General features: G+C 31.6%; 1 protein-coding gene and 68 non-coding genes across 84 annotated transcripts; 28 read left to right on the top strand and 41 right to left on the bottom strand.

The window, feature by feature from the left end:
• Positions 1–98: 98 nt before the first annotated feature.
• unc-77 (Sodium leak channel NALCN) lies at positions 99–26,650 on the top strand (the record flags this gene model as incomplete). Of its 16 annotated transcripts, NM_001306895.3 has the most annotated exons (30): positions 99–131; positions 4,704–4,749; positions 12,550–12,705; positions 13,152–13,216; positions 13,354–13,488; positions 13,770–13,869; positions 13,916–14,057; positions 14,140–14,255; positions 14,939–15,435; positions 15,683–16,177; positions 16,697–16,834; positions 17,029–17,207; positions 17,286–17,383; positions 17,592–17,712; positions 17,909–18,010; positions 18,379–18,561; positions 19,154–19,469; positions 19,898–20,029; positions 20,078–20,172; positions 20,274–20,451; positions 21,086–21,929; positions 22,639–22,795; positions 22,845–22,938; positions 23,508–23,643; positions 23,816–24,089; positions 25,094–25,487; positions 25,564–25,635; positions 26,042–26,128; positions 26,247–26,354; positions 26,403–26,513. In NM_001306895.3, the coding sequence occupies 30 exons, from the start codon at positions 99–101 to the stop codon at positions 26,511–26,513; spliced, it is 5,604 nt and encodes a 1,867-aa protein (NP_001293824.1). The 16 variants fall into 16 exon arrangements, with proteins under 16 accessions (NP_001293824.1, NP_001293826.1, NP_001293827.1 ...); NM_001306897.3 differs by lacking the exon at positions 17,909–18,010; NM_001306898.3 differs by lacking the exon at positions 26,042–26,128.
• On the top strand, positions 543–563 carry 21ur-2119. Its single transcript, NR_055451.1, has one exon.
• On the top strand, positions 793–813 carry 21ur-13469. Its single transcript, NR_055450.1, has one exon.
• On the top strand, positions 796–816 carry 21ur-7906. Its single transcript, NR_055449.1, has one exon.
• Positions 1,058–1,078, bottom strand: 21ur-15530. Its single transcript, NR_055448.1, has one exon.
• Positions 1,409–1,661, bottom strand: C11D2.99. Its single transcript, NR_055447.1, has one exon. It is a non-coding gene; the product is annotated as an Unclassified non-coding RNA C11D2.99 (non-coding RNA).
• 21ur-2511 lies at positions 2,699–2,719 on the top strand. The gene has a single exon (NR_055446.1).
• Positions 2,993–3,013, top strand: 21ur-10883. Its single transcript, NR_055445.1, has one exon.
• 21ur-3166 lies at positions 3,271–3,291 on the bottom strand. The gene has a single exon (NR_055444.1).
• 21ur-9597 lies at positions 3,272–3,292 on the bottom strand. Its single transcript, NR_055443.1, has one exon.
• Positions 3,592–3,612, top strand: 21ur-1198. Its single transcript, NR_055442.1, has one exon.
• On the bottom strand, positions 3,935–3,955 carry 21ur-7360. Its single transcript, NR_055441.1, has one exon.
• Positions 3,936–3,956, bottom strand: 21ur-12625. The gene has a single exon (NR_055440.1).
• Positions 4,190–4,210, bottom strand: 21ur-4041. The gene has a single exon (NR_055439.1).
• On the bottom strand, positions 4,194–4,214 carry 21ur-7448. Its single transcript, NR_055438.1, has one exon.
• Positions 5,038–5,058, top strand: 21ur-5213. The gene has a single exon (NR_055437.1).
• Positions 5,725–5,808, top strand: mir-8202. Its single transcript, NR_131540.1, has one exon. It is a non-coding gene; the product is annotated as a pre-microRNA mir-8202 (primary transcript).
• On the bottom strand, positions 6,332–6,423 carry C11D2.101. The gene has a single exon (NR_055434.1). It is a non-coding gene; the product is annotated as an Unclassified non-coding RNA C11D2.101 (non-coding RNA).
• On the top strand, positions 6,332–6,423 carry C11D2.98. Its single transcript, NR_055435.1, has one exon. It is a non-coding gene; the product is annotated as an Unclassified non-coding RNA C11D2.98 (non-coding RNA).
• Positions 6,708–6,728, top strand: 21ur-9214. The gene has a single exon (NR_055433.1).
• Positions 6,909–6,929, top strand: 21ur-6986. The gene has a single exon (NR_055432.1).
• 21ur-3209 lies at positions 7,224–7,244 on the top strand. The gene has a single exon (NR_055431.1).
• On the bottom strand, positions 8,487–8,507 carry 21ur-10980. The gene has a single exon (NR_055430.1).
• On the bottom strand, positions 9,303–9,323 carry 21ur-555. Its single transcript, NR_055429.1, has one exon.
• 21ur-622 lies at positions 9,321–9,341 on the top strand. The gene has a single exon (NR_055428.1).
• Positions 9,664–9,684, bottom strand: 21ur-623. The gene has a single exon (NR_055427.1).
• On the bottom strand, positions 11,088–11,108 carry 21ur-8673. Its single transcript, NR_055426.1, has one exon.
• On the bottom strand, positions 11,609–11,629 carry 21ur-11457. The gene has a single exon (NR_055425.1).
• Positions 11,938–11,958, top strand: 21ur-7550. Its single transcript, NR_055424.1, has one exon.
• On the top strand, positions 11,941–11,961 carry 21ur-11413. The gene has a single exon (NR_055423.1).
• Positions 12,054–12,074, top strand: 21ur-4335. Its single transcript, NR_055422.1, has one exon.
• C11D2.100 lies at positions 12,203–12,368 on the bottom strand. Its single transcript, NR_055421.1, has one exon. It is a non-coding gene; the product is annotated as an Unclassified non-coding RNA C11D2.100 (non-coding RNA).
• 21ur-3844 lies at positions 12,514–12,534 on the top strand. Its single transcript, NR_055420.1, has one exon.
• 21ur-15279 lies at positions 13,286–13,306 on the top strand. Its single transcript, NR_055419.1, has one exon.
• Positions 13,503–13,523, bottom strand: 21ur-4948. Its single transcript, NR_055418.1, has one exon.
• Positions 13,686–13,706, bottom strand: 21ur-7357. Its single transcript, NR_055417.1, has one exon.
• 21ur-3155 lies at positions 13,689–13,709 on the bottom strand. The gene has a single exon (NR_055416.1).
• On the top strand, positions 13,785–13,805 carry 21ur-12109. The gene has a single exon (NR_055415.1).
• On the bottom strand, positions 14,276–14,296 carry 21ur-3737. Its single transcript, NR_055414.1, has one exon.
• Positions 15,442–15,462, bottom strand: 21ur-14892. The gene has a single exon (NR_055413.1).
• Positions 15,445–15,465, bottom strand: 21ur-7396. The gene has a single exon (NR_055412.1).
• Positions 15,583–15,603, bottom strand: 21ur-3839. The gene has a single exon (NR_055411.1).
• On the bottom strand, positions 15,714–15,734 carry 21ur-13245. Its single transcript, NR_055410.1, has one exon.
• 21ur-9306 lies at positions 16,483–16,503 on the bottom strand. Its single transcript, NR_055409.1, has one exon.
• Positions 16,844–16,864, bottom strand: 21ur-9688. Its single transcript, NR_055408.1, has one exon.
• On the top strand, positions 17,262–17,282 carry 21ur-6028. The gene has a single exon (NR_055407.1).
• 21ur-3465 lies at positions 17,449–17,469 on the top strand. The gene has a single exon (NR_055406.1).
• 21ur-13881 lies at positions 17,812–17,832 on the bottom strand. Its single transcript, NR_055405.1, has one exon.
• On the bottom strand, positions 18,029–18,049 carry 21ur-9892. The gene has a single exon (NR_055404.1).
• Positions 18,031–18,051, bottom strand: 21ur-10197. Its single transcript, NR_055403.1, has one exon.
• Positions 18,032–18,052, bottom strand: 21ur-6605. Its single transcript, NR_055402.1, has one exon.
• 21ur-7268 lies at positions 18,355–18,375 on the top strand. The gene has a single exon (NR_055401.1).
• 21ur-4646 lies at positions 19,017–19,037 on the bottom strand. Its single transcript, NR_055400.1, has one exon.
• Positions 19,456–19,476, bottom strand: 21ur-4260. Its single transcript, NR_055399.1, has one exon.
• On the top strand, positions 19,797–19,817 carry 21ur-2262. Its single transcript, NR_055398.1, has one exon.
• 21ur-8078 lies at positions 19,903–19,923 on the top strand. Its single transcript, NR_055397.1, has one exon.
• 21ur-14100 lies at positions 20,614–20,634 on the bottom strand. The gene has a single exon (NR_055396.1).
• On the bottom strand, positions 20,639–20,659 carry 21ur-5158. Its single transcript, NR_055395.1, has one exon.
• On the bottom strand, positions 20,994–21,014 carry 21ur-2245. Its single transcript, NR_055394.1, has one exon.
• On the top strand, positions 21,968–21,988 carry 21ur-14320. The gene has a single exon (NR_055393.1).
• 21ur-11803 lies at positions 22,308–22,328 on the bottom strand. The gene has a single exon (NR_055392.1).
• Positions 22,316–22,336, top strand: 21ur-2707. Its single transcript, NR_055391.1, has one exon.
• Positions 22,476–22,496, bottom strand: 21ur-8309. Its single transcript, NR_055390.1, has one exon.
• On the bottom strand, positions 22,978–22,998 carry 21ur-319. Its single transcript, NR_055389.1, has one exon.
• 21ur-10159 lies at positions 23,316–23,336 on the bottom strand. The gene has a single exon (NR_055388.1).
• 21ur-14077 lies at positions 23,651–23,671 on the bottom strand. Its single transcript, NR_055387.1, has one exon.
• On the top strand, positions 23,784–23,804 carry 21ur-6747. Its single transcript, NR_055386.1, has one exon.
• On the bottom strand, positions 24,521–24,541 carry 21ur-10174. Its single transcript, NR_055385.1, has one exon.
• Positions 25,007–25,027, bottom strand: 21ur-4770. The gene has a single exon (NR_055384.1).
• Positions 26,651–27,001: the final 351 nt, after the last annotated feature.

Here is a 27,001-nt window from a genome sequence, read left to right as displayed (position 1 = left end):
ACATGCTATATGTGTTCATGCATTATTCTTCCCTTTTTCTTGTTTCCAATATTTCGATCAATAATCTTATTCCAATGGTTCAATTTCAGCACAAGTCTATGCTACCGGGCGTTGGACCAATTGATAATGAGGTGGGTGAAAGTTTAAAATTTTTGAGAATCTTTCTAAAATAGTTCAATGTTTTTTTAAATTAATTAAGTTACAGTGAAAGTAACAATTTAGTTTTAGACATCGACCAATTTTCGATTAATTTGTTTTAGTTTTAATTCTGTTTCAATATTTATATTTAAAAAATTTTCTTAGCAACAAATTTACAAAAGCTATTTACTATCCTGTTTCCCAAATTTTTCCGAAACTGCCACGTAAAGTTTCAAAATTTTGAGTAGTGTATATTTTTTTTGTTATCAGATGCTTTGAAATGGGAAACTGATACTTTTTCTGAAATGTAAGATGATTTGGAAAGTTAGACATTTTCACTCTCGCATGCAAACTTGACTGTTTCAATAAATCCATAAGATTGGACCACAATTATTCGGGTTTAATAACTCTTGTGCCTCGTTTTTTTTAATTTTTTAACTAGCGTACATTTTCTATTAGGGCTTCATACTGCAGTCACTATTGTGTTGCATTCGAAAAGGGCCTGGAAACTAATAGAGAATATATGGTATATTTCAACTAAAACTCCCACAGGAGCTGCTTTATTGATATTTGTGTAATATCTGTAATGAAACACATCAGTAAAATTTTCTGTTTCATATAAACCATAAGTGTCAAAATTGCACGAAAGTATTTTATTGATTAATGATCATGATAAAAATATTTTGTAAAGCTTTAAGGGAGATATTTTTTTTAGTTTTGTTTAGGGGTTTTAGGACAAAAATTATTACCTCCTGGAACTAAGGACACGTTCAGTTCATATCTTGTTTTGAAAATTAGTGGCAAAACTGACTAAATGGGGTTATCTTATTGACGCCCGTCCGGGTTTCCAAGCAAATAGTTTTTAAAAGTATACATATATTGTCCTTGAGTCGTAATGTTTAACCGATTTGAGTAACCTAAAAATAGTTTTAAAGGTTTAATGGTAAATGAATTTAACACCAAAGTTTTAATAACTTACTGAAACAGGCAAAATTATTTTTTTAGAGCTTCAAGATTCTCGTTTCTAGTAATATAATTTTTCAGTTTCATACTTTCGAGGTTCTCACACTACCAAAAATAAAATACTTACATGAGCCACCAAATTGATCAGAATACTTTTTTAAGAACTCATCTCCGTCAAAGTTTTTTAGAATCTGGAACTAAAAAGTTATGATGTTCCTATTCAACATTTGCAGCTTACTATTAATAAAAGCTTCCCTTGTCTAGCAGTCGGAACCTTTTCTCACATAAATTATCAATCTTCCTTGTCCAACCGATTGGACCCTTTCCATCGGATGCCAATATATGAAAAGAGGGTGACAAATCTCTCGAAAAGGAAACAAAATCCGTTGCTCTTCTCTGTCTCCTCTCCTCTTCCAATCAACTTTTTTTCCAAAAAGGAAGATCGCCTCTGGGGGATTCAGGAGACATCGGAGGTCCTGCGCGTGAATCTAGAAGAAGTATGAATGTGTGTGTATTCTGTTGGACACTCTTCACTGCCCACTGGCCACTCTCTTGTCATTTTGAGAGAGAAAGATGTTTCTGTTTGTGTGTATAACAACACCCTCCACCCTCACTTCCTAACACCCCTGGTCACCTAAAACCATATCGGTGAACGGCAGCCAAACTTTTTCAATTTTTTCTAGGATCGTCCAGAAGACTTCGGCAAATTCTGAAATCACCTAATTCTTTTCCGTAAAATTTTGAAGTTCAACGTGCACCTAATTTCACTGATCCATAGGTCATATTATTACCAAGATAACTAATAATTTGAGGTTTGAGACTCTTTGATCTTGAAAAAATTCTATAGAATGTTGAAAACTTTATTTTTCGGCAACTCTCATTTTGAGCAGCTAGCAATTTTTTGACATTTTTAATAAATTTTTCGAATGTCAAACAAATAAGTATGTCTTATGTTAGTTTTAATGATTTTACGCCTTGAAAACTCAAAATAAAATCCATTAACAAATTTGTCTAAAAGTATTGCAAATTTAATTAAAACACTCAAAAATTTTTTAGATATTATCAAATTTATGAGAAACTGCAATTTTTTTTTTAATTTGAACTTTTGGAGTATTTTATCTTCAAGGTCCCACAATATTTAAATAAAATTAATAATACTGTGTTATTTTGAAGACATAATTACTGGAAGTAATTTTTTAACTTTAATAATTGCTGATATTTATTTAAAAATTAATCCGATTTTCTTCTAAAAATAAATTTATTATTTTCCCGCTGAAATCGTATGACTTCTTCAGAATTCTGCGGAAAATTTTTTTTATCATTTTTTAATAATTCATCTTAGCTCGCTTTCTTGTCTGTGTCACTAGATTTTCTTTAGATTCACCGTATTAAAAAATTCGAAAAAATATTCTACAGTATTAACTTTTGAATTTCGAGGTCTCGTCTATTTTTTCGTTTTTTTTTTGCGTTTTTGACACGAATATGTTATATGTTCACTAAAAACAAAAACAAAGAAATACAAAAAAATTTCAGTGAGTTGGAAATAAATTACCGTTTCAATATGGAATAATTACAAATTGTCTAGTTCGTTTCTTGCTTTCTCCTGTTGAACGTTTCTTCATATAACCATCTCAAAAAAACCACTTCTTATCTCCGTGGTAGATCATTTTAGTTTTTATGGGCCACTTTTTATGAGCAGTTTTTTTCTTTATTAAGTTTCAAAACTGACGTCTTTTTTAGTTGTTTTTGTTTTGAACAATTTGAATATTTTCCAAGTTTTTAGTTTTTCTGAGCATTTTTTTTTGATGTCTCATTATTTAAGCATTTTAAAATTACAAATTTTCACTGTTTCAGAAAATTTATATATTTTTTGAATTTTTGGTGTCTTCAGTTTGACCAGCGTTAAAATTTAATTTATAAATGAACAGCTGTCATGATGAAAAGACTTAATTTCCTAGATTCCTTAAATTCTTTGCTGTTTAGTGTCTTTTGAAAGAAGAAAAAGCAATTTCATTTATAAACAAAAGGTTCGATGACCGCCTCTTTCAAGAGGAAACAATCGAATTCGTTGGCCAAAAAAGTGAAGAGGGTGTGGGTGGAAAAGTTGTTGAGAAGCATAGATTGCTCTTTTAGAAGTTAGGTCATTTCGTGTTTTGTTTTGTTTTCATATAGTCCCTCTTTTCCAATAGAACCGTGTGCATTCAAATGCAGTCGGTATATGAATATTTTGAAACAGAAAATATTTTCATTGGAGCTTTTTTTATTTTTTAGATTTTAAAGTTCAGTTAATTAAAATGTTTCTAAAATAAAATGGGGCCCGCCCGTAATTTGGTATTTTGCATTTGAATTTGATTTTTGAATCAAATTTTATTCATCATTGCATTAAATATATAATTTAAACTGTTAAAATGATTTTTCAAAATAATAATATATTTTTTCAAGTACTGTTTCATTAACGTTTTATAACAATGTAGTTTTAATTGAAATTGATGATTCCGCAATAAGGCCTTGAAAGATGAAATTCGCTAATGCTTTATTCATTTCTCGTACAATTATGAATTCTTCGGTTAGCAGGCACGTCTTCAGGCATCCATGTCTTCCTTTTCCATACCTCTTGATCGTATAATTTCTGAATTTGTGAAAGTGAATTTTTGGAATTAATGTGCCATATTTTGGATACTGTTTTTTGAATAATTGGTGGTAAAGCACACACTAATGAGTTCTTCTGCAGTAGGCACGTTTGTAGGCACGAGGCAGGCACATTTTGAAAGCTTCTTTTGTCGGAACTGCACAGAAAGATAATTATTACAGTTTAAATAACAACTTTATTTTTTTGTGCGCGGAGTTTGTAAAAACAAATTAAACATTTCAATTCCAATTTATCAACCTATTGAAACATTATTTATGTTTTTCCCAGAAACTTTTTCGCGTTTCTTCATTCGATTATTTATTCTCGAACTTTTTTATAATTTTGGAAATACACCCCAGAATGTAGGAAAAACAAGGTGAGACAGGCTTTTGAGTGTGTCTACGTAAGAAGCTCAATTTTGTAACCTGATTGCAATTACATATCAATTTGTCACAGAATTTCGATCGGGCCAACCATTCATCAATTGTTAAAAATCTCAATTCACTTTTATCACCATATTGAAACAAACAATTTTTTTCCAATTTTTTTTAAAGAACTGGTTAAATCGAAGTTTTATTACAATACTGTACTGTTGATAACAACTTTATTTCCCTGTACAGTGGCTCAGTGAGCATTGTGAAAAAAAAAATAAAAAAAAGAAACATGATAATTTGTAGTTGGCAAACCAAACAGAAAGTGTCTCATTCTTCTTGTTCCTCGTGTCCGGATTCTTTCCACTTTCCACCACTCCGCTCCTTTTCTTCCAAAAAAATATATATGTGGTCCCTTTTTCCCCTTCTTATTTTTCCTCTTCACACTCCAAGTTTCTTTCGTTGGTTTTCCGGTTAACCTAGAAAATAGATATCAAGTTTTCCTTTTTTCATTTTTGCGTTTTAGATGTCGACTGAAAATGAGTCTAGAAATGAATTTGTTTGTTTTTCGTTATTTTGAATCTACAAATACTTTTTTTCAGAAGACTGGACGACCCAAGGAGATGTCCGCGCCTACCAGGCTACTGGGTGAGTTTTTTGTGTCATTTGAAAAGTTAGCTCCAACTTTTCAACTATATTGTCTGAAACTCTGACACCAAAATAATCTACAGTTAACCCGGACTTCTGTTTGATGTCACAAATTCAAGGAATTGTTTGTAAAAACATGACCACAAAAAAGAAATTATCAAAGCCAAATTGTTATCGAGATATATTTCCCAAATTTAACTGTTTTTAGAGAACACCTATTGAACAACATTTTATAGTCACCACTGTTTCAGCAGGTCTATAAAAATGTTGAATATGTTTTCAGCCCAATCCGTGAACTTTTTTGCTTGCAAAACATAAGTAATAGATTAGAACCAAAAATCCCAGAAAGTGATTCGAGAAAATTGAACAGCAAAAAAAACCGTGCTCATCGTGAGAATGCCTGCCTACCTGCGTCATCAATTTTCTACATTTGATGTTAACTTAGGATTAATGTTTCAATTAGACATTTACTCATTTCTCATTCTCACAATTCTGTCTAGATTGATCACAATCTATCATATAAAAATATATTTTAACAGTAAAGCTTTGTGGTGGCGGGAAGCAGGTAGGCAGGCATTTTTCTAAAGTTTCATGTTTAATTGCAAGAATATTAAGTTTTTTCGGGTTTCTGAAATTCTAATTCAATATATACTCACTACTAACGATAACCAGAGAATTTATTTCAAAAAACCTATTAAAAAATTCATTCTTTAAATTCCGTCAAAAGTTTGCGGTGTCTCAGACATTTTTTCTACTTGAAAAATGGTCATTTCGAATTTAAAAATTGACTGTTTCAAGATGTCGATAATAATGAAGATTTAAATTTGTTTTGAAAATGAGGCGTTTCCAGGCAGGAATATTTTCAGTAAATCGTTTCATCCGTTAACCCGTTTTTTGGGCGTTTCAATTTCTTAAAAATAATTTCTACTGTTATTGGTAATTTTTAAAAAGACTCACTAACAACGGTAACAACGGTGAACAGAAAAAGTCGTGTGTTTCAAGAAGTCGATAATATTCAAGACTTAATTTTTTTGTTGCAGAGACATTTTGGACAATTGCCGAATATTTTAAAAATTCAGAAATTATCGAAACAAAATAAAATTTCAAGTTACCATAGAGATCAAGATGTTGAAATTTTCCTGTGATGGAATATACATAAAGTAGCTAAATTAATTTCTTTTACACAAAATAAATAAAATATTTAATTTGTTAGTTTTTCAAAGAATTTTCCAAAAATTGGATCGGCGAATTATCAAGTTGCAAAAAATTAAAAATCCGGCAAAAATGATAATCGAATAATGGAGTAAGTGGTTTTTTTATTGGAATCCGAAACATACATCGGGTTGTGAGCATATTATCTAATAGTAAATAAAAAACCCACAAAAAACGAAGATTTTTTGTAATCAACAAAACAAAGTTCCACTGAGAAAACCCGGAAATTAAGGTTTTTTTTTTTCATTTATTCTTCTTCATTTCTTTACTTTTTCTCCTCCCATCTTACTCACTTCATCATGCTCTTTTTCATCTCATTTTTCTCATTTTAAAAGGCGCCGGCGAGTTTCGAGGAGCGACGTGTCGGGGGCTCGATATCTGTCCTCCGGATGCGCCCTTCGCCCCCGTATAATTAAATTGAGCAACAGCACCAAATGTGGCACCTCGTATGTGAAAAAGAGAAGAATTGCTACACAAAACAGAAATCCTCGATTTCGATTCGATTCCACTTTTTGTGCGCTTCTTTTCAATATACATTCCATCCACAAAAATGCCCAATTTTTTTTGAACTTTTCTATTGATCTTTTTTATTGTTCGATCGGGGCTATTGATATTGCTCCGTAGAGTAGAAATGGGAAAACTCTTGCTGGATAATTTATATTGGATAAATCTACTATGACTTGTGAAAGTAAAAATAATTACAGTTTCACATAACACATATCATACTCCTTGAAAATGACAATTAATTTTTTTCGTTTCAATGCAATAAATAGTAAATAGTATTACTATTAGTTTCAATGCAATAAAGAATAGTAAATAGTATTCACAATTTAAAAAACAAAAATTATTATTTTTGAGTCTAAAATTCTTATTTAAAAAAAAGCTCGAAAATGTAATTTTTCTGTTTCATTATCCTGTTATATAATTAAGATTTTAAGTTTGCCTGATTTCATTAAATTTTGTGAAGAAGCAGTTTTATTTTTTCTATTTTATTTGAAACCGTTTTTAAAACAAACAAACACCTGTAGAAAGAATATGCAATTTGCTAGTTTAATTTTGTTTAAGCACTTATTTCCACTCTCTGACCGTTCAGATAAAAATTGGCAAAACGGACTGCTTCATGTCCGGGTCACAGGGGAGTTCAAAAAATGTGGGCTAAAAATAAGTTTGAAATCTCTTAATATTGATTAATAGCAATTCCTCGTTAAAATTCACTCATGTTTCATGTAATTCGTTTAAAATTGAAACATATCTTTATTCAGTCCTTCAACAATCGAAATAAACAATTTTCACCGAAATTCCTCAATTTCGAACTAAAATAAAAATTAGATAATTTTCAAAAAGTTATTCACACAAATTTTGAAAGAACGGAATCCAGATGTTCAGGGTCGGAAAATCCGATCAAACGAATGCTAGATTTTCTGATAAAAACGGGCGGATGTTCGGGGAAAAAGAAACCTAGTTTTTACACGTTTGTCAAATAGCCGTACAAGCCTTCAAGGCAATCTACGCGTGCATCGTACCAACGTTTTCAATTTATGGTTTGATTCAAATGAGAAAGTGAGAAATACCCAAATTGCTTCATGAATCAGGACCTTCCTATCCTTTTAACAGTAAATCATAACTTTAAAATAATAGGGTGGTGATCTAAAAAAAAAACAAAATTAGAAAACGTAAAAAAAACGGATTGAAATTTTAGTTCATATCACAATGCTTCTGACTAGATTAGAAACTGTTAAATATTATTTAAGCTGAACTAAATTCTAAAATAGGCCCCGGGGGAGCATGAAGTATTACCTAAATCAAGTATTTAACTACTGCTTCCAAAAGTTAATTTGATCCGTCTTGACTGCTTGTCTTTTCGTCTTTTCTTCTTTATCCATTCATTCACCACAAAAGGACCATTTATCCATTTAAGACCTTCATCTTCTTCAACTCTCTTTTCCTCTAAGAGACTACCCCTCACATTTCCGTTATCCTTGTGCCGATAGAGACCCCCTTAAAAATTATTCATCTTGTGTGTCTCTCACTCTTCACCTCATTTTTCTAACATCTGGACCAAATTATTCAATTTTTACGATGTGTTTTTCAAGTATAACTTCTAGTTTTGATGATAAAATAAAGTTACGTGAGAAGAAAAAAAGAAGGATGTTCATATTTTTTATTTTCAGGTTTTTGCCTATTTTTTCATAACTTTTTTTCTTGATGAGCGTCTCTTTGTATTATCCAATTCTCAAGTACTTTCTGCGTCTCATTCTCATCACAATATGGGCCTTTCTTCTCCACCTTTTTTTGAATTATTCATCGAATCAACACGAGAGCCCATTTTTAGGTGGCTGCAACAAGTTGAGGACAACGAGTTTTTGAATATCTCTAGTTAGATATCTATGTAGTTTTTAAGTTTTTGATTTTTTTTACCTACAATGTTAGGAACAATGGTTTCAGTGTGTTTTATTCATTGCAAATTAAGGTTTTCTATCACAGTTTGGTCATTTTCTTGTTCGTTTTGAAAATTGAAACGTTTTCAAAAACGAAGAAACAATGAATTAGTGATATATCACAGTTTGGAATAATATGAATTTTCTGAAACTGAAATAATTTTTGTTTGTGCACCAAAATGTTTTATTTACATATCATTTGATCCAACCTCTCGTATAGTAAAATTTAAATATGCGAGATTTATGAGTTACTTTTTTATTCGAAAAATGATATTCTCATTGAAAATAGTCTTACAATTTTTCAAATTTACATAGTAGATTAATCATTATTAGAATATTTCGTACATTAATATATTATATATGAAACCGTTAATTTTTTCTTTTTTCTGAAATTTTTTTACTGTTTCAAAATTTGATTTTAACAATTTTATTCTGCTATTATTATAATGCTTGCCAAGTAATTTATTTTCCAAAATTAAATTCATTTCCCTACTTCGATTTTTGTCCCAAACAAAAAGTTCACTTTTCTCTTTGAACCGAACATAAAACTGAGCATTTATGCATATTTTGTGTCCCTGTTTTCCGAATTGTCGTGACTTTATTGCTCCGTCGACATCCGAACCCAATTCGCATCGTTGTCACTTTGACTTTTTGTGAGTTCTCTCTCGGTGGTCTAGGTCCCTGAGAAGCTGAAGGATAGAAAAAAGAACGGAACGATAAAAATTGGGATGATGTCGGAGGGAAAACGGAGCAAGAAAAGCTACTGACTTCCGGAGTGCCGGAGGCTTTAAATTAGCAGTCGAGGATAGATAACAAGGAAAAATGGCTTATTGTAGTGGGAACAGGGGAAATGTACAATATCTAACAAATATTGTCTGTTTCACTATTATGTTATAAAAATAACACTTTCAAGGCACTCAATGAATGCCGTGTAATGGTGAATTCATTATTTTGTAAATTCTCTGAAACGTTTGCTTCTCACATGTTGTCAGCAGTGCTTCAGTGAGATAAATTCTGCAGATTTGCCAGTTTGCTGTCTACTTCATTTTTTCAGAATTGCTTATAAAACCTATAATTTATGATGATCTTCAAGTGTCTCATACTAAATCATTAAAGGCTTGCTGATGTTAATCCAGCAGTCGTTTTTTTTTGCAAAGAGCGCAGCTTAAAATATGTAGCGTTCAGAAAAATGAAATGTGCTGTGGAGTTTGGAATTTGCATAAAAGTTTTTTTTTCAGTCTGTAACTTGATGCATAAAATTTTTACTACTCGTTTAATAAAGCTATTAGCTTTGAAATTTGGTCTATGATTTATGCTGATGTTGAAACTGTACGCGTTATTCGCGCCCTCGGAATGCAAAAATGCTACAATTTTTTTTCAAATTTCTTAAAATAACGAATTCGTGCGTATTATGAGTTAGTGTGCATTATGGACTTCTCGCTTTCTAAGACCAGACACGATGTGCGCATGACGAAAGTTCCAGTCCACAATACGTCATTTGTTAACCGAATAAAACTGACTTCCTGAATTAAAATTGATAAATAAAGGCAGTAAAGTATTTGGTTTATTCAAAAAACCGCCTTATCCTTGTTCAAAACATCAAAAAGTGCCGTTAACCTGAAACTTCAGCAACCAGCCACTTTCAGGCCCTATTTGAGATATTTTTTAAACAGGGATAAGTGTGTTTTTGAATCCATCAAGTATTTTACTACATTTATATTTCAATTTTTGACTCAAAAATTTGGATTCTCATACTGAAGTTCTATACGGTTGCCGCACAGCCCATCGCGGTGTCAGCATTGCGTGCAACTTCTCTGGCGATGTGAGCATCTTGTGTTCATAATGTCAATTCTACGATGTTCCTCAAAAATCACATGACCCCCGAAAATCGCTCAGGGTCAAATTTTAGTTCTAACTGGCGTTAACTTATCGATTTCTTCCAGAACTGGCGGATTTCTCATTTGAGTATAGTCAAAAGAACCTATTAAGGCCGATCAACTCCGTCATTTTCAGAATTCCAAAAATAAAAAGTGATGTCATGGAGTTTGAAAGACTTGCAACTTAACTACTCTTTGCTAAAAGAGCAAAATTTTGCTCGAAAAGCGCAAGTAAACAAATCGAAATCCTATTTTCTCATTGTGATGTTCCACTCTCTTTTTTGTGTTGTTTCTTTTCTTGAAACGACATAAAGAAGAAGATTTGTTGCTGCTTCTCATCTCATTTCAAAATTAAAAGGACCTCTCGGAGCAAACAATTTGCTAGACATTTCGGTTACCCCCGCGTTATCCGTTTTCTGCCAAAAATTGATGGGCTCAAAAGCAGCGACAACGTCGAAATGTGGGCGTGGTCCATCCCGTCTGAATGGAGCATTGAGAGCGCGTACACACTGAGAGCATCACATCAGATATTTGAAAAACGGAAAGAAGGCAACAAGGCCGTCGGCCTTTCCACACATAGTCAAAAGGGAGGAAAACGAAGAGGAAGAAAGAGATACTTTTTGCTTTTTTCTTTCTTTTTTTTTCTTGTCCAACTACTCAAATTCCATACTCAATCTTTCAATTTTATTACACTATTCCGAAGGACAGACGATTTAACGTCATAGCTATTATTCCCCCAAACATGTCGGAACGAAAAAAGAGTCTGATCACTACGATCAATAATCAAAGAAAATATTCACAAGGTTTGTTTGTAGATTATGGATTAGCCCGACTGGTGAACGGATCTATAAAGACAACAAATCAATCGGCTGAAACAGTGAATTCTAAAGAAAAATTCTAGTATTTATAAAAGTTGGGTTTTTTGGGAACGGTAAAACAGACAAATCCGGGAGACTGGTGCTGCAAAGAGTCCGGCTTTTATCATTTCAAAATCTGTTCGCTGGGTGTTTTGCGACTGTCGTCATTTCCTAGATTTCATTTCTAGTCTTGTAAGACCGGTTGTCTTGTTGGTTGGGAAAGTATTCCAGCAACTATTTACTTGCAAATTAATTTTATTTCTTGAAAGATAATTTTTGAAGTCGTTGCAAAAGTCTAGCGTAGCACTTTGAATTTGTAGAAAGTAAGAAGAAACTAGATCTGAAAATCTTTCATGCCACATTTTCAGCAAAATAAATTAATGGAATTTGGAAAATCTTTTTTTAGATTTGAGAAACATGTTGTGCCAGGATCCTTGTTTTATGCTCTATGTCAATAAGATGTCTTAAAAAGGGAAAACAATTATTGGTTTCTGAATTGAGAACATGATTGTTGCGAATATTGTAATCCTACGCTGAAACAGTAAATTAATTTAATTTGTGCATATATTCAAGTTTTGCATTCCAGTTTGTGAAAGTGTCCTAAATGTAGGCAGATAGGCAAATAGGCACCTCTTCGCCTAAATTTGCCTGATTTATTTTTGAATATCTGCCTATCGCTTTTTTTGCATCTTGGTGAAAGCGGAAAGCTTAGTTTCAAAAGTAATTGGAAGATCTTAAATTTTGTTTAATGAAAAATTGCTGTTTCACTGACATAATTTAAGTATATTGGATTTCTGTTCCTAATGGTTGACACATTAGGATTCTGCTAGAGTACAAAAAGTGAGAAAACGTAATATTTGTGCCAATGATACCGGCGGTTTCAGTACTTCAATAATTAAATAGAGAATCGTTCAAAATGTTCTACTTATACTACGATGTTTACCTTCTGAAAAATACATTCAACGTTTGCAACATTTTTTGTCAGTGTTCATCCTTCTCCTGCTCTCCGTATCGCTACTTTCGTTTTATTCCAAATTGGTCCCTTGATAATCTAGGTTGCTTTTGTTCTTTTTCCGGTTTTTGTTGCTTTGAAACAACAACTTTTGTTTCGTTTTTATGCAAAAATAAAAGTGAGAACTGAAGAACGAAGATGGGGGAGATCGAATTACATAATTTTTTCAATTGCAAGTCAGTTTTTCTCACACATATCAAAAATATGGGAAGGGAAATAAATAATAAAACGAGGAAATTGGAACATCCTACTAGATTTAATATAGCAGGATACGAATTCTGTTGTTTGACTTTATATAATAATTTTCTAAAATAAATTTCAACTGTTTTAACATCTCTATAATAACTTAACAGTTTATCAAGTTTTACTCTATCGCACTCACAACTAATCTTTTTCAATTTCAGTGGCCAAAGCGGCGGTCCTGTCGTCTGCGATGCTGGCGCGTAAGAACTCATCATCGCGTGGAGCACCGGGCTCAGCCGCAGGGTTCGGTGCTCGGGAGAGCATTGCAGCCATATCAGATATGCTCAGTTCACAACACAAGAAACCAGTCAGGAGCAGTGAGTAATTATGAATTATATAAAATTGCATTAAATTAACAAATTGCATTAAATGAATTATATAAAATTGCATTAAATTAACAGTATTTTTGTTTTCACAATTATTACAATTAAATTAATACAATTCATTAATACAATTCACAATTAAAAATAGTCTGTTACAATAAATTATAACTGTAAAGTGTTTTTTAACTCTGTTGGCGGTTTTTGGCCCTTTTTTGCAAAATTTAATAGGTTGTTTTTTCGGGATTTTTAATTGTCAGCTTGATTTTTATCAAATTTCAGGAAAAAACCAATTAAGTTTACCTAAAAACGGTCAATATATTACAATATACCACAATGTAATTTTTGTAAAACAAATTTAAAGTTCAGATTCCATTTTTTTGTGTAGTTATTATTTCAGTGTTTTAAATTAAAAAAAAAAGTGTTCAAATAAACATTTTCAGGTTACGTGGAAAGTGACCGAGTGGAATGGGCTCTCAAAATAGCATGTACAATATCTATGATTACTGTGAGTTTTTTTTTAATATTTGACTGTTTCAGCATCATGATGAAATGAGTTATGAATAGATTTTTTAAATATATCTCTAACTGACGATATTATTGTAAACCTAACTGTAAACTGGAATAGTCTTTTTTAATTTTCAGGTCTGCATTCACACTCCACGAACGATCGAACTGTTTCAGCCACTGAACTATATAATACTGGCGGCCGACTTTATATCAGTATCAATTTTTATGCTGGATTCAGTGTTACGAATCCATTATGAAGGCATTTTTCGAGTAAGCTTTGTTTTTCCAAGTCTAAACCATTGGTAATGTGAAACAATCAAATTGAATAGCATCATGGAAATAGAGAAACAGTAAAAATTTTGAATTTTGTTTTAAATTTATCCGCTTTCTCATCAGAGCTGAACATCTACACGAATGAGCCAATATAAGTGAAACTTTCAGGCTTTGCCCATTTCTCTGAAAAAATATTTTCAACGACAGTGATCTTATTATTGGTTGTGTAGTTTGAATATAATTATCACTTATTCGTGAAACCGTGAAAAAATTTTCAGTGCGATTCCTCATATTTATCAAATCGCTGGTCACAATTTTCTGTCTTCATCTCGATCATACATTTACTCTCGTTTCTTCTTCATTGTTATCAACTTATTGGTTAGTTATTTATTTTATTTTGATACTGAATTGTTTTAATTTTCAGACAATTTTTTTCCATTTCTACATCTTAACTACCGTGCCTGGTACGGTGCGATTCGGTCGATTCGACCGTTTATTATAATCAGATTGATACCGTTAGTAGTCAAATTCAAGTTACCAAAGAATAGGATTGAGCAGTTGTTAAAGTGAGTTTATTGATCTCCTGACAATGCGGGAAACTTGCATGTGACGTCATGTTTTCACATGTGTTTATGAATTAAATTTCAGACGATCATCCCAACAAGTGAAGAATGTTACATTGTTTTTTGTATTTTTCATGACATTATATGCAATTTTTGGAATTCAATTGTTTGGGAGAATGGACTATCATTGTGTTCAGCCAAGTTAGTTTAATTTTTGTAATTTTACCTATGATACGTCAGCACCAATTATTCAGATTTTTGATACATAAATCAACGTGTTGAAACATTATATTTTTTGATAATAAACTTCTAGCTTGAAATCTGAATTTTCACTGAAACTGAAGATTTCCTTTTTACTTTTGTTACTTTAGAATTAATTTAGCATAATATTTTCCATTAGCTTAAATGAGATTTACTTTTAAAATACCCAAACTTTTCTGACTTGCCCACTCCGATTGGTTGAAAAGTGGGCGGAGCGATCGCTGATTGGTCTTGCAGTTTTTCATTTAGAGGGAATTCAAACAAAGATGAGCAGAAAATTGAGAAAAAAAACAATTTTGGAAAATTAGATTAATAATTCTTATTTAGCTTTTTCGTTGTAAATCTGAAATTCACACTATTTTGTGTGAATTAATTCAAAAACCCTCATTCACTCACTTTTGAAATTACTCCAATACTGTTGAGATGATCAAATATAATAGAAAAACCTTGAAAATAATTTTCGAAACAGTGGTGATTTCAAAATCCCCATTGACACTACTGCGCCTAAAAAACAAATATTGAAGAAAAAAAAATGCTGTTTCAAAAACTATGAATAAACTTTCATGTTTTGACTACAGTAGTTTTTTAATATACTATTTACACACCATTTAAAATTTTAACAGAAACCGATCCGAATAATGTGACAATAATGGATCTGGCGATTCCTGATACAATGTGTGCTCCAGAAGGAATTGGAGGTTACGAATGTCCTGCTCCAATGGTTTGTATGCAATTGAATTTAAATGCCAAAGGAGAAGGATTCTATGGAATGTTCAATGATTTTGGAGCAAGTGTGTTCACTGTATATCTAGCAGCTTCTGAAGAAGGATGGGTATATGTTCTGTATGATTGTATGGACTCACTTCCTTCGTATTTGGCATTTCTCTATTTTTGTACACTGATATTCTTCTTGGCTTGGCTTGTCAAAAATGTTTTCATTGCTGTAATCACTGAAACATTTGCTGAAATTCGAGTCCAGTTCAGTGAAATGTGGCAGAAAAAGGAGGTTACGTTGGATGAAGGATTTCGGAAGAAATTAGAAAAAACTGATGATGGATGGAGATTGATAAGATTGGATGGAGAAGTTGAACCAGAAGGACCAAAGCAGAAATTACAATGGGTTAGTTCATTGTTGAGAGTGAATTCAGTAGTGGAAAAGAAAAAAAACGACACTTATGCAAAAAGTGTGAAACAGTTTTTTTTTTTAATTGGTTTGAAAATTTTAGAATTAGCTCGAAGTGCCTACTACAAAAATTATGAACAATTTTTTCCGAACCCAAGTATATTACTGGTGTTTTTCTCTAGCTATGAACCTATATAATAACGTTGAAACAGTATATTATTTAGTTATTAAAACATTTTTTCAGATGCTTCGAAGTATGTATTTCCAATGTTTTGTGATAATATTCGTGGTCATCAATGCAATTGGAAATGCAATGTTTGTCTACCGTCATGATGAAACAGATAAACCAAGAAAATATAATTTTTATCTTTTCGAAGTTGGATTCACAATACTTTTCAATGTTGAATGTATCATCAAGATTCTTTGCTATGGATTTCGAAATTTTATTCGAAGAGGAATATTCAAATTCGAGCTGATTTTATGTCTAGGAAGCTCGCTGAATTGTGTGAAATTTTTCTACGAACGAAATTATTTCACATATTTTCAAACATTTCGTCTTTTGAGACTAATCAAAGCGTCGCCGATTCTCGAAGACTTTGTGTGGAAGATTTTCAGTCCTGGGAAGAAATTAGGAGGTCTCGTGATTTTCACAATTGCATTCATTTGCTGTTACTCTGCAATTTCTCTTCAACTTTTCTATTCGGTGCCGAATCTTCATCACTTTCGGACCTTTCCGCAGGTATTTATTTTAAGGAAAATTTTGTTTTATAAATGGAGTAGAGTCGTTTCAAAATTTTTCTGCAAATTATGGAATATGTACCGTAATGGCCATAAATAACTTTCTCTTGTGTTTCAATACTATCTCTTGTGTTTCAATACAAATATCAAGAAAAAATCAAGAAAAAGCAAAATCCAAAAAACGCAGGAATGTGTAGATTATTCATCCATTTCACGGGAATTTAAATTTTATTTTGCAAATTTAAATTTTATTTTTTTATTTTAATTCTGCAAAATTGGAGAGAAACCAATGAAAGTTTAGAAAAATCCTTCTATACAAAAGTAAGAACGTCCATTTTTTAAATGTCATTATACATATAACTTAGTTGAAACAGAACATTTTCAGAAAATATCAAAACATTTTTTGAATTGAAATCTGCAGTGAACCTTTCAATTCTAGCATTTAACATCTTTAGAAATTGTTTTTTGGTTTTATCTAATTTTAGGCATCTCTCTGTAATTTTAATTATTTAAATTTCAGGCGTTCATGTCAATGTTTCAAATCATAACACAAGAAGGATGGACAGATTTTGTGGTTGAAGTTTTGAGAGCAACTGACGATAATTTGGTACCTCTTGTGGCTCTCTATTTTGTCGCATACCATCTTTTTGTCACTTTGGTGAGGATTTTTACTGTTTTTACTGTAATAACAATAGCAATAGTAAGAAGAAGCAGTATATTGCAACAGTGAAACAGACTTATTTTTCTAATTTATTGTTTTAAGTTTTCTTCTTGTAAACTTAAATTATATCTTAAGAAAACACAACTTTAATTTTCTGCAAAAGTTTCAATGGCCTAAATTTGCATTTTCAGATTGTGCTCTCCCTGTTCGTTGCCGTAATTCTTGATAACTTGGAAATGGACGAAGAGCTCAAAAAAGTGAAGCAACTAAGAGCACGAGAAGCAACTACTTCGATGAGATCAACACTTCCATGGAGACTTCGAGTTTTTGAGAAATTCCCGACAAGACCACAAATGGCGGCAATGAGAAAGTTTGTAATGTTTCAATACTTGTGTTTATTGCATTGACGTTTTTTTGGCTTCGTTATGAAAATTAATCCAAATTCCAGAGCCGACAGTGACTTTCCAATGCCAAAAGTTCGAGGAAGCTTCACACATCAATTTGCGGTAGATCATAGCTTAGAAACCACAGATGTCATTGAATCCGGTTGGTATTGAAAATTTTACTGTTTCACAAAAATTGCAAATACGACATGTTTTAATATGTTTTAATAAAATCATGAGGAAATCTAAATCAAAACCAAAAAACTATCGGTATTGGATTTATTTTTGGAACCTGAAGAAAAATGTTGACACTTGAAGCCACATAAATATGCTCTAATTTTTTCCTAAATGTTAAAATTTACAAATTCCAGATTTCGAATTTCCAAAGCGCATAATGAAGTCGGCTGGTAAACGAAAAATCTCAAAAAGTGGTCTAACATTCCGTCAAATTGGCTCAACATCTCTTCGTTGCAGTTTAAATAATCTTCTTGAGTAGGTTAACTAACAACAAAATAACATTAATTGCATGTACCTATCACTTTGTTTCAACTTTGAATTTTAGTTTCAGTGTTATTTTTTTCCGTTTATTTTTCAACTAACTATGTGTGAAAAGCTCACCCCGCATGAGATTGGACTTAAAAGAATCATTGGAAAAAGGTTCTATTTCTACCACCACCCAACCTTGCAGAATGTCCGATCGCACTCGTCAATCGTTGTCTAATTCGTTATCTTTTTTGCCACATTTCACACGTTCTTCGGGAAGTTTGTATCCGCGGAAAGACGCTCTACCGTACGTTTTTCATCGAAAAAAGTCAAAAAATTTCCTCGAATAGTAGTTGCATATTTTATTTATTTATTTTAAAAACTTTGTGAAACAGTAGCTGAAATTTTTTTTTTTAAAGTCCTAGTGGTTTCAAATTTTTGTCCCTGTCGATTTGTGACATGTCCTGTCCCAATTTTCACTTTTTCCACACGTTTCTCTGTCAGTTTGTGATTACTTTTTTTTCATTTTCATAATTTTACTTCCAAGTGTATTGTCTTTCATTAGTACTTTCCATAGAACAGAAAACCTCAACAAAAAAATGTTACAGTTTCAAAATTTCCATTTGACTGTCGATGACAATTTTGAAACATTAGCGATCAATCATTTGTTTTTAGGAAATCTCGCTCGATGACTGGAAAGTTTTTGCAAACCGCTGTGAGAAACAAGCAATTCAACATGTATAGTGAGAATGGGGACCTCTCAAGACCATCTGATTCAGCTCCAAAAAAGAACGCGAAACAGGGAGAAATCGATATTAGAGCATTGCAGCAGAAGAGACAATTGGCGGAGATTACTAGGTAAATATTTTCTTGGATTAATTCGACTTACAGTTAATTATTACATTCAAAAGTTTATAATTAAAAAAAAAACTTTTAAAATATTAAATGTGGATTGTCAGTTGTTTTTATCTATTTTTGGCGCTAAAATGCAGTATATTAGAAAAAAGTTTTAAAACAGTTATGTTTGAATAAGTTAGGTGTAAAAAGCTTGTAAAATCCAACAGTTAGTAGGGGCTTATTTTGGGAAATTCTACAAAAATATAGTGTGATTTAATTGCATTAATTTCTACTGTAAAATTTAAAACTAAATATTCGGTCTCCTATGCAAAATATTCCAAACATTCATTTTTTGTGTACTTTTTTTCAAGCAAAACTTTGAAATTGTTCAAAAAAATGTTTTCAGTTTGTATTTTAAAAATTCTAGGACTCTTGAAATACTCTTCAAAACTCTTTAAAACTGTAAATAAGTTTATCATAAACAACGTCACTCTTGAATAAATTGGCTTTCGGTGCATTTATTATGTAACAATTGCGAAACAGTAATTTTAATTTTAAGAATATTTACATTTTCAATCTCTAGAGTTTAAGATTTATATTTTTCAACTTACAGAAACCGAATTGAAGAGGACATGAGAGAAAACCATCCATTTTTCGATCGACCTCTTTTTCTTGTTGGCCGAGCTTCTCAACTACGGGAATTTTGTAAAAAGATGGTACATTCCAAATATGATAGTCAGGATGATGGGACAAATGGAGGTGCAAAAACAAAGAAAAGATTCAAAGAAATTCGAGCTTTAATTGGAATTATGCCGTATATTGATTGGGCAATGGCCACTGTTACAATTGTTTCTTGTATTTCAATGTTATTTGAAAGTCCGTGGCCGACAACTGGAGAGAATTTAGTGATGAATAATGGATATTTGCAGGTATGTAATAACTTTTATTTCAAAATTTTTATGTTTATATTTTGTGCTTGAAACAAAATATATAAATAATATTTTTGCTGAATTTATGACAATGTTAAAAATAGTTTTGAAAAATTTTCATATTCTTCAAATTGTTTCGAAACTTTGCTCCAACTTTTTTAACTTACTTCCGCCAGTAAAAACCTCCTTGAATTGAATCAAGTAATGTTAGTGAGTTACATAGATAAACAATAGTTTATTGAAAATCAGCAGAAACAAAAAACTTTCTAAATTAAAAAATACTGTTTCCAAAAGTTTACTTAAACTTGATCGATGTAAGAACTATATTAGTACGAGCACTGAATACAATAAATATGATATAATTTTCAGATCTATTTTAAGTTTCAAACAGTTTCACCCGATTTTCATAACTTATTGTTAATTTTCAGATCAGTGACTACTTTTTTGTTTTGTCAATGACATTTGAATTATGCGTGAAAATCATTGCAAATGGTCTGTTTTTCACTCCAAAAGCCGTTGTTCGAGATGTCGGAGGAGTCATGAATTTATTCATTTATTTTGTTAGTTTAATTTATAATTATAGCACTTTAACAGTTTATTATTTTTAGACATCTGTAATATTTCTGGCTTGGATGCCAAAACACGTTGAAATCAACAGTTTGGCGCAGTTTTTGATGATTTGTAGAGCAATGCGGCCGTTGAGGTGCGCTACTAATTTTCTACAGGACAAATTTTAAGTTCAATGTTTTTTAAATAGTTGAATAATTATTAAAACAGTTTATTTTTAAATTGTCTAAAATTCAGAATCTACACTCTGGTCCCCCACATTCGTCGTGTAGTTCTCGAATTCTTTCGTGGATTTAAAGAAATCCTTTTGGTAACCATATTGATGATAGTCGTCATGTTTATTTTTGCAAGTTTTGGAGTTCAAATTGTTGGAGGAAAGCTGGCTGCATGTAATGATCCGACTGTTTCATCAAGAGTGAGTTTGGAAATATTAGATAAAATGAGGAAACAGTATTTGTTTTATATTTGATAGCCTTTTATTCTTCTTGTTGAATTGATAAATACATCGACAAAAAACAGTTGCTAATTTATTTTGTTAAAAAAAAACAAAAATTTGCAATAAAATACGGATAAAGATCGTTAAATTAGCATAAGTAAATCAGATTGTGTGTTTTCCTCAATCACTAAGAATGACCTCGAAACCGAGTATTAAAGAGACACCTTGAAAATGTATCAACATTTTTTATGGTTTTAATATTTCTGTTTGAAATTGTTTAATTTGGCTGAAAATTGTCAGTCTCTTCAAGTTCGACAGGTGCACACAAGTTACGAAACATCAATCGGCAATCCTAGAAACTTATTTTATGGGTTTTGAATAATGGGGGTATTCAAGTAGTGTCAGAAAATAAAAAAGTGTAGAAAAATTACACGACACGACTGTGTTAAAATACATAAAAACATGTACAGTTAAGACGTCATAAAGGACTACCGAGGCATATTTGGTATTGGAATTTTGTCACTTTCCATAACGTCGACAAAACATACTTCAAAACTTCTGAGAAATTTTATCAACCATACGAAACAGTAAAAAAAAACGTATTTAATTTCAGGAAAACTGTACTGGTGTCTTCTGGCAGAAGCTCTTCGTAACTCGCCTGGAAGTTTATGGAAAAGACACAGAAGCAATGCATCCAAAAATAATGGTGCCAAGAGTTTGGACAAACCCTCGAAATTTCAACTTTGATCATGTCGGAAACGCAATGTTGGCTCTTTTTGAAACGTTAAGCTTCAAAGGATGGAATGTGATTCGAGATATTTTATGGAGTAGACATGGACCATGGGCTGTTGTATTTATTCATATTTATGTATTTATTGGATGTATGATTGGATTGACACTTTTCGTTGGCGTCGTCATTGCGAATTACACTCAAAATCGAGGAACAGCTCTTTTAACAGTTGACCAAAGAAGATGGCATGATCTAAAAGCCAGGCTGAAAATGGCTCAGCCACTTCACGTTCCACCGAAACCATCTGAATCGGCACGTCTTCGAACGAAACTTTATGATTTAACAATGAGTAGATGGTTTAATCAAGCATTTGCATTACTTGTTGTTTTAAATTCATTCACTCTAGTAATTCCATGGAATGTTGAAGAAGAAGAACAAAGAGCAACATATGTATTCACTGTAACTGCTTTAGCAGCATTTATGAATATGTTATTTGTTATCGAGATTATTTTAAAAGTCATTGCATACACTTTCTCTGGATTTTGGCAATCACGAAGAAATCGAGTGGATTTATTGATCACAGTTTTCGGAGTTATTTGGATTTTTCTTCACTTTTTTGTGGCTCTTCCGTCATCGAAAATCGATGTTGATGTTCAAGTGGAGTTGAAGAAATTCACTTATACATTTGGATATCTCGTCGTTATTTTGAGATTTTTCACTATTGCAAGTAAGTTTTTTTTTTAATTAATTGAAAAATGAGTTTGTTTCTGATGCAGTGAATAACGTTTATTCAGCTCGACCCATGCCTCGAAAATGTTGAAAAATGGCGGGAAAAAATATTTGAATTCGCATTGAATTCTGTATTTCTTGATTCTTAATTTTTGGACGTTTTAGCAAAAGTAACTTTTTTGGATTTGTGCTAGTCTATAATATAGAGCACAATTTGTGCTCTATAAAAAGGCGGGGCCTTAATATTCGGTTTTCTGCGTACACGCCACGCAGTTTTTATTTCGAGTGTAATTATCATGAACATTGAAACTAGATTGTGTAAACTATAACAATTCCCCGTTTCAATAATTTCATTTAAAACTTAAAAATTAGAGAAACCTTTAATCTTAACGTCTTGATATATGAAATAAATATTGGAATTGATTGAAAATATATTAAAACAGTAAAGTCTCTAAAAATTTTAAATTTGTATGTGTTTTGAAAAGTAAAAATGTATTCCTAAAGAGCCACATGTTGGAAAATAGGATACTTGTATCTTTTTATTTTAGATTTTGAAATAAGCCGATTGCTAAAACTTTGAAATAAATACTTATTCTGAGTTTATTGAAACAGTTTTTATTTTCTTTATGTTAATTATAAATATTTCATTTTTAAAATACTCCACAAAACTACTTTCCCTTTTTCATTTTAAATTTTCTGAGTTTCAGGCCGAAATTCGACGCTAAAAATGTTGATGTTAACTGTAATTATGTCAATGTTTCGATCATTCTTCATTATCACTGCTCTCTTTCTTTTGGTCTTATTCTACGCGTACACTGGAGTCATTTTGTTTCCAATGGTTAAATATGGAATGGCAGTTAGCAAGTTAGTAGGCGAAGTTTGGACTGAAATTTAAAAAGTGAATGGTTTTCAGACACGTAAACTTCCGAACTGCATCAGAAGCATTGGTCGTTTTGTTTCGATGTTTAACTGGAGAGGATTGGAATGATATTATGCATGATTGTATGGTGAGTGAACTACCTTGAAACTTTTATCAAAATTTTTTCCTCAAGATTATGTTTATTTTATTGGAGAAGTTGAAAAATCAAATTCTAAAGTGAACAACTTGAAACGGTCTGGAAAAATTTTGAAAATTCCATAAAATTTGAAAAAAAAATTCAAAATTCTGAAAAATTTGAGAAGGTTCCATAAGGTTTGAGAGCGACGCTCTTGAAATTTCTGGAAAATTCTTTAAAAAATAGGAAAACCAGTTTGGAAACTGAACAATTTTTTTTCTGAAAAATTGAAGATATTAGTTAAAAAAAATGTCTTGAAAGAACATTGAACATTTCTTGCTCAAACACATATTTGCTGTCGGTTACCTACTTTTGTTGGCCAAATTTAAAACTTTGTTTTTCTTCTTATATCAGAAAAATGCTGAACTACATTTTAAAGTAAATAACGTGAAACTGTTGTTTTTTTTTGTGTTTTCCCATTTTTTGTCATATTTCAATTGCAAAAACAAATTATATGACAACTAAAGTCTACTTTAACTTAAATTTCAGTAAATAAAAGTATTTTATCTGTCTATTTTCAGAGAAGCGCCCCATTCTGTTATTGGAATGAAGGAATGAATTATTGGGAGACTGATTGTGGAAATTTCTATGGAGCAATCATCTACTTTTGCTCTTTTTATCTCATCATCACGTATATTGTCAGAAATCTTCTTGTTGGTAAGTTTGAAAAATTAACGATAATAAATTGCTATTTAATTCAAAGTATGTATTGTTATAATTGATTTGAAACTGATTTTTTTTTCAAAAAAAGTCTGTTTCACGGAAGTTATTTAACTAGATTTATGTAGATTTATGATTGGTAAACATTTTTGAATCCAAAAATTTGCAGCCGTCATCATGGAAAACTTCTCATTATTCTACTCATCCGAAGAAGATGCTCTTCTCAGTTATGCAGATATTCGAAATTTTCAATATGTTTGGAATATGGTTGATCAAGAACAAAAACGAACAATTCCAGTAGAAAGAGTAAAGTTTCTATTGAGATTATTGAAAGGAAGACTTGAAGTTGACCCGGAAAAAGATCGGATTTTGTTCAAGCATATGTGCTACGAAATGGAACGGTTGCATAATGGAGAGGAAGTTTCATTTCACGATGTTCTCTAGTAAGTTGGAGAGTCAGACCAATGAGAGTTACCTGAAAGGCGTGGCCAACGTCTCTGATTGGTTAGCACGACTTATTTTTAAAATAATTGCATAACTTCTTTCAAAGCAGATAAGTTCAAGACTATTAGAGGAAATAGGCCAGAAATGTGTACGTACGATTCACAAAAAGCAGATTAATTTTAGAACGATATTGCAATTTTTAGGAAAAATACAAAAAAATTGAAAAAAGTTGGTCAAACGTTTCGAAAAAACTCACAAAACAAAGACTGAAAACGCGGGGACACTTCAAAAAAATCAAAATAGTCTCGTAAATATCTGAAAAAAATTTCTTAAAAACCACCTAGATTAAACTTTTGAAACTTTAACAGAAATAATTGTCTGCTTTTTTAAAATAAATAATATAAAAATAGACAGAGTTTTATTTTATTAAACCAAAAATGCAGATTATGTATCATAAGTTTTAAAAAGTTCAGACTTTAAGAGATAGTTGACACAATTTTATTTTATTTTTCCAGTATGATATCATATCGATCAGTAGATTTGAATGTAGTATTTTTCAATTCTTTTTCCTTCTGTAAGAATGTGTTCAAACAATATTTTTTTAAAGAAACTAGAATTTGTTAGGTTCATTTCCATCTATTCATTCCATACAAATGGAAACAATTGATGTTTTCAGCAAATTCCGATAAAACTTGAAAAATTATTTTGACAGTATACTTTGATTTAGTCTGTGACAAAATAAATATCAAAAAACAAGAACTGAAAATGCTTTTTACACTTCTGAAATTTTTTTAAACCTCGTACATTTCTGTAAATTGCGGAAAAAACAGATATTTCCCAAAAACTGCACGAATTAACTTTTTGAAATTTTATCGATAGAACTTGTTGTTTTTTTTTTATAAAATAAAGGATATTTGAAATGAGAATTACAATCATAATATAGGTCTATAAGAAGTTCAGACTTTAAGAGATGTTTGAAACAGTGTTATTTTACTTTTTCCAGTATGCTATCCTATCGATCAGTTGATATTCGAAAATCTTTGCAACTTGAAGAATTGTTACAAAGAGAAGAACTCGAGTTTATAATTGAAGAAGAAGTCGCAAAACAAACAATCAGAACATGGCTGGAAGGATGTCTTCGTAAAATGAGAAATCCAAGTCAAAAAGATGCAGAAGGAGTACTTCCATTTGGTGGAGGACATCCGGTTATTCATTCATCAGGACATTCTTCAATTTCACATGAGGAAACTGTTGCACAAAGACTTCGATTTGAAAATATTCGAGGAGATAGTGTTGATACAGAAGAGACGGAGAGTAGTGAAGAAGAAACTCCACCTCCAATAAGGAAGAAGGCTGCTGTTAAGAATCGAAGAGGAAGTATTCCAGATGTTCTTTCGGTTAGTTTTTGAACTAATATTTGAGAGTCAAAGATTATAAGCCTAACTATTTTTAAATTTCATATCCAATTTTCAGAGAACTGGTCTCTTTCAAGAAGCTGCTCGAAAGTTCATGGTTGGTAGCTCGAGTGAGAAAAAACAAGTCAAGGTATTTTTTGAATTTCTAAGTATACTTTTTAAATGATGAGTGTAGTTTGTAGTTTGTAGTGATTCATGTCCTCTGTACAGTCAGAGTTTTGTTTGGTTTTTATATCCCATCTGAATAACCCCCAAACTAACTAACCCTAACTAGACACTTAACAGTTTTATTAATTGTATTCTTAAAAAATTAAATTTTTACTAATAAATCTATATATGGTTATATCTTACTTTTGATAAAGTTGTAGAAGTTTTTTGATAAAGTTGCAACGTTAGATTAACCGCAAAATTCCATCTTGTTTAATAATTGAAAGAGTAATATTTTTATTTCAAATTTAGTTTTTTAACTGCTTCACACAAAACACTCCCAGCCTCCACCCATTTTTGCCTACCGCTTTTTCTTATTTCCATTGCAGTCGCGATCGCCTGAAACCGTCCAGTTGCTTCCGAAACGAGCTAATTCTGAAATCCGAAAGGGTTCCGGACAGCCAAAGAATTTTCATGTGAGTTCGTGTCAATGCCTTTTTTTATTTTTATTTTTTTAATATCTAGTCTGTGTGTTTTGCAGCTTAAAGTAAAATGTAAAATGTTGTTTTCGTAATAATATATTCCAAATTTCAGCTCCAGCTAAACGTCTATGATCTACCTGACGTAGAAGAACGTGGAGAAGATTCTCCATTTTCTCCCAAAAACTTGTCTGATGATTTTAATGGAGAGCATTCACCATTGGTAATTCTTTCACTTTCATTTTCTTGAAATGGTTTTCAAAACTTGTAGGTGATAACTCCATCCTTGCCTGTACCACCGACACATGGAAGCCCTCGACCACTTATGCCATGTGAAACGACAAAAGATATTGAAAAATGGTGGAATTCCCTTGTTGATTAGTTCATTTTTTAATTATTTACATTCTCTTGTTGATCTATCTTTTTTAATGTATTCAGGTTATATTGTTACGAGGTATTCAAAAACGCTTTACGAATATTAATTGTGCTTTCACCGAATGAACAGATTTTTATTGGTTTCGTATATAAAATTTTTCAGATGTTTTCTTTTCAGGTTTCCAATGTAGTCCTTAATTTTGTACGATTAATCAAGAAAAATGTTTTTATTAGCGAAACTATTAGTGGGTAATTTAATTGATTTTTAGTTAAAGAAATACTTTTTAAAACATCTGAAAAAGCTGTAAAACGACGACTTTAATTTTTTAAATATAAAAATACAGCATTTTTTGTCGAGAAATAAAATGTGTTTCAGTCTGCATTGCGTACACGACACTTTAACGTACGACAATTTGCTAGGCACTGTGCAGAAGGAGGAGACGCAGAGACACATCTGCGGAGCGTCGTAACAAACACGTTTTTCTCTTTAAAATT

This window comes from Caenorhabditis elegans, chromosome IV (genome assembly GCF_000002985.6).
Source record: "Caenorhabditis elegans chromosome IV".
NCBI classification, from domain to species: Eukaryota; Metazoa; Nematoda; class Chromadorea; order Rhabditida; family Rhabditidae; genus Caenorhabditis; species Caenorhabditis elegans.
The sequence above is the reverse complement of the archived record's forward strand: the minus strand, read 5'-3'. Positions and strand labels throughout refer to the sequence as shown.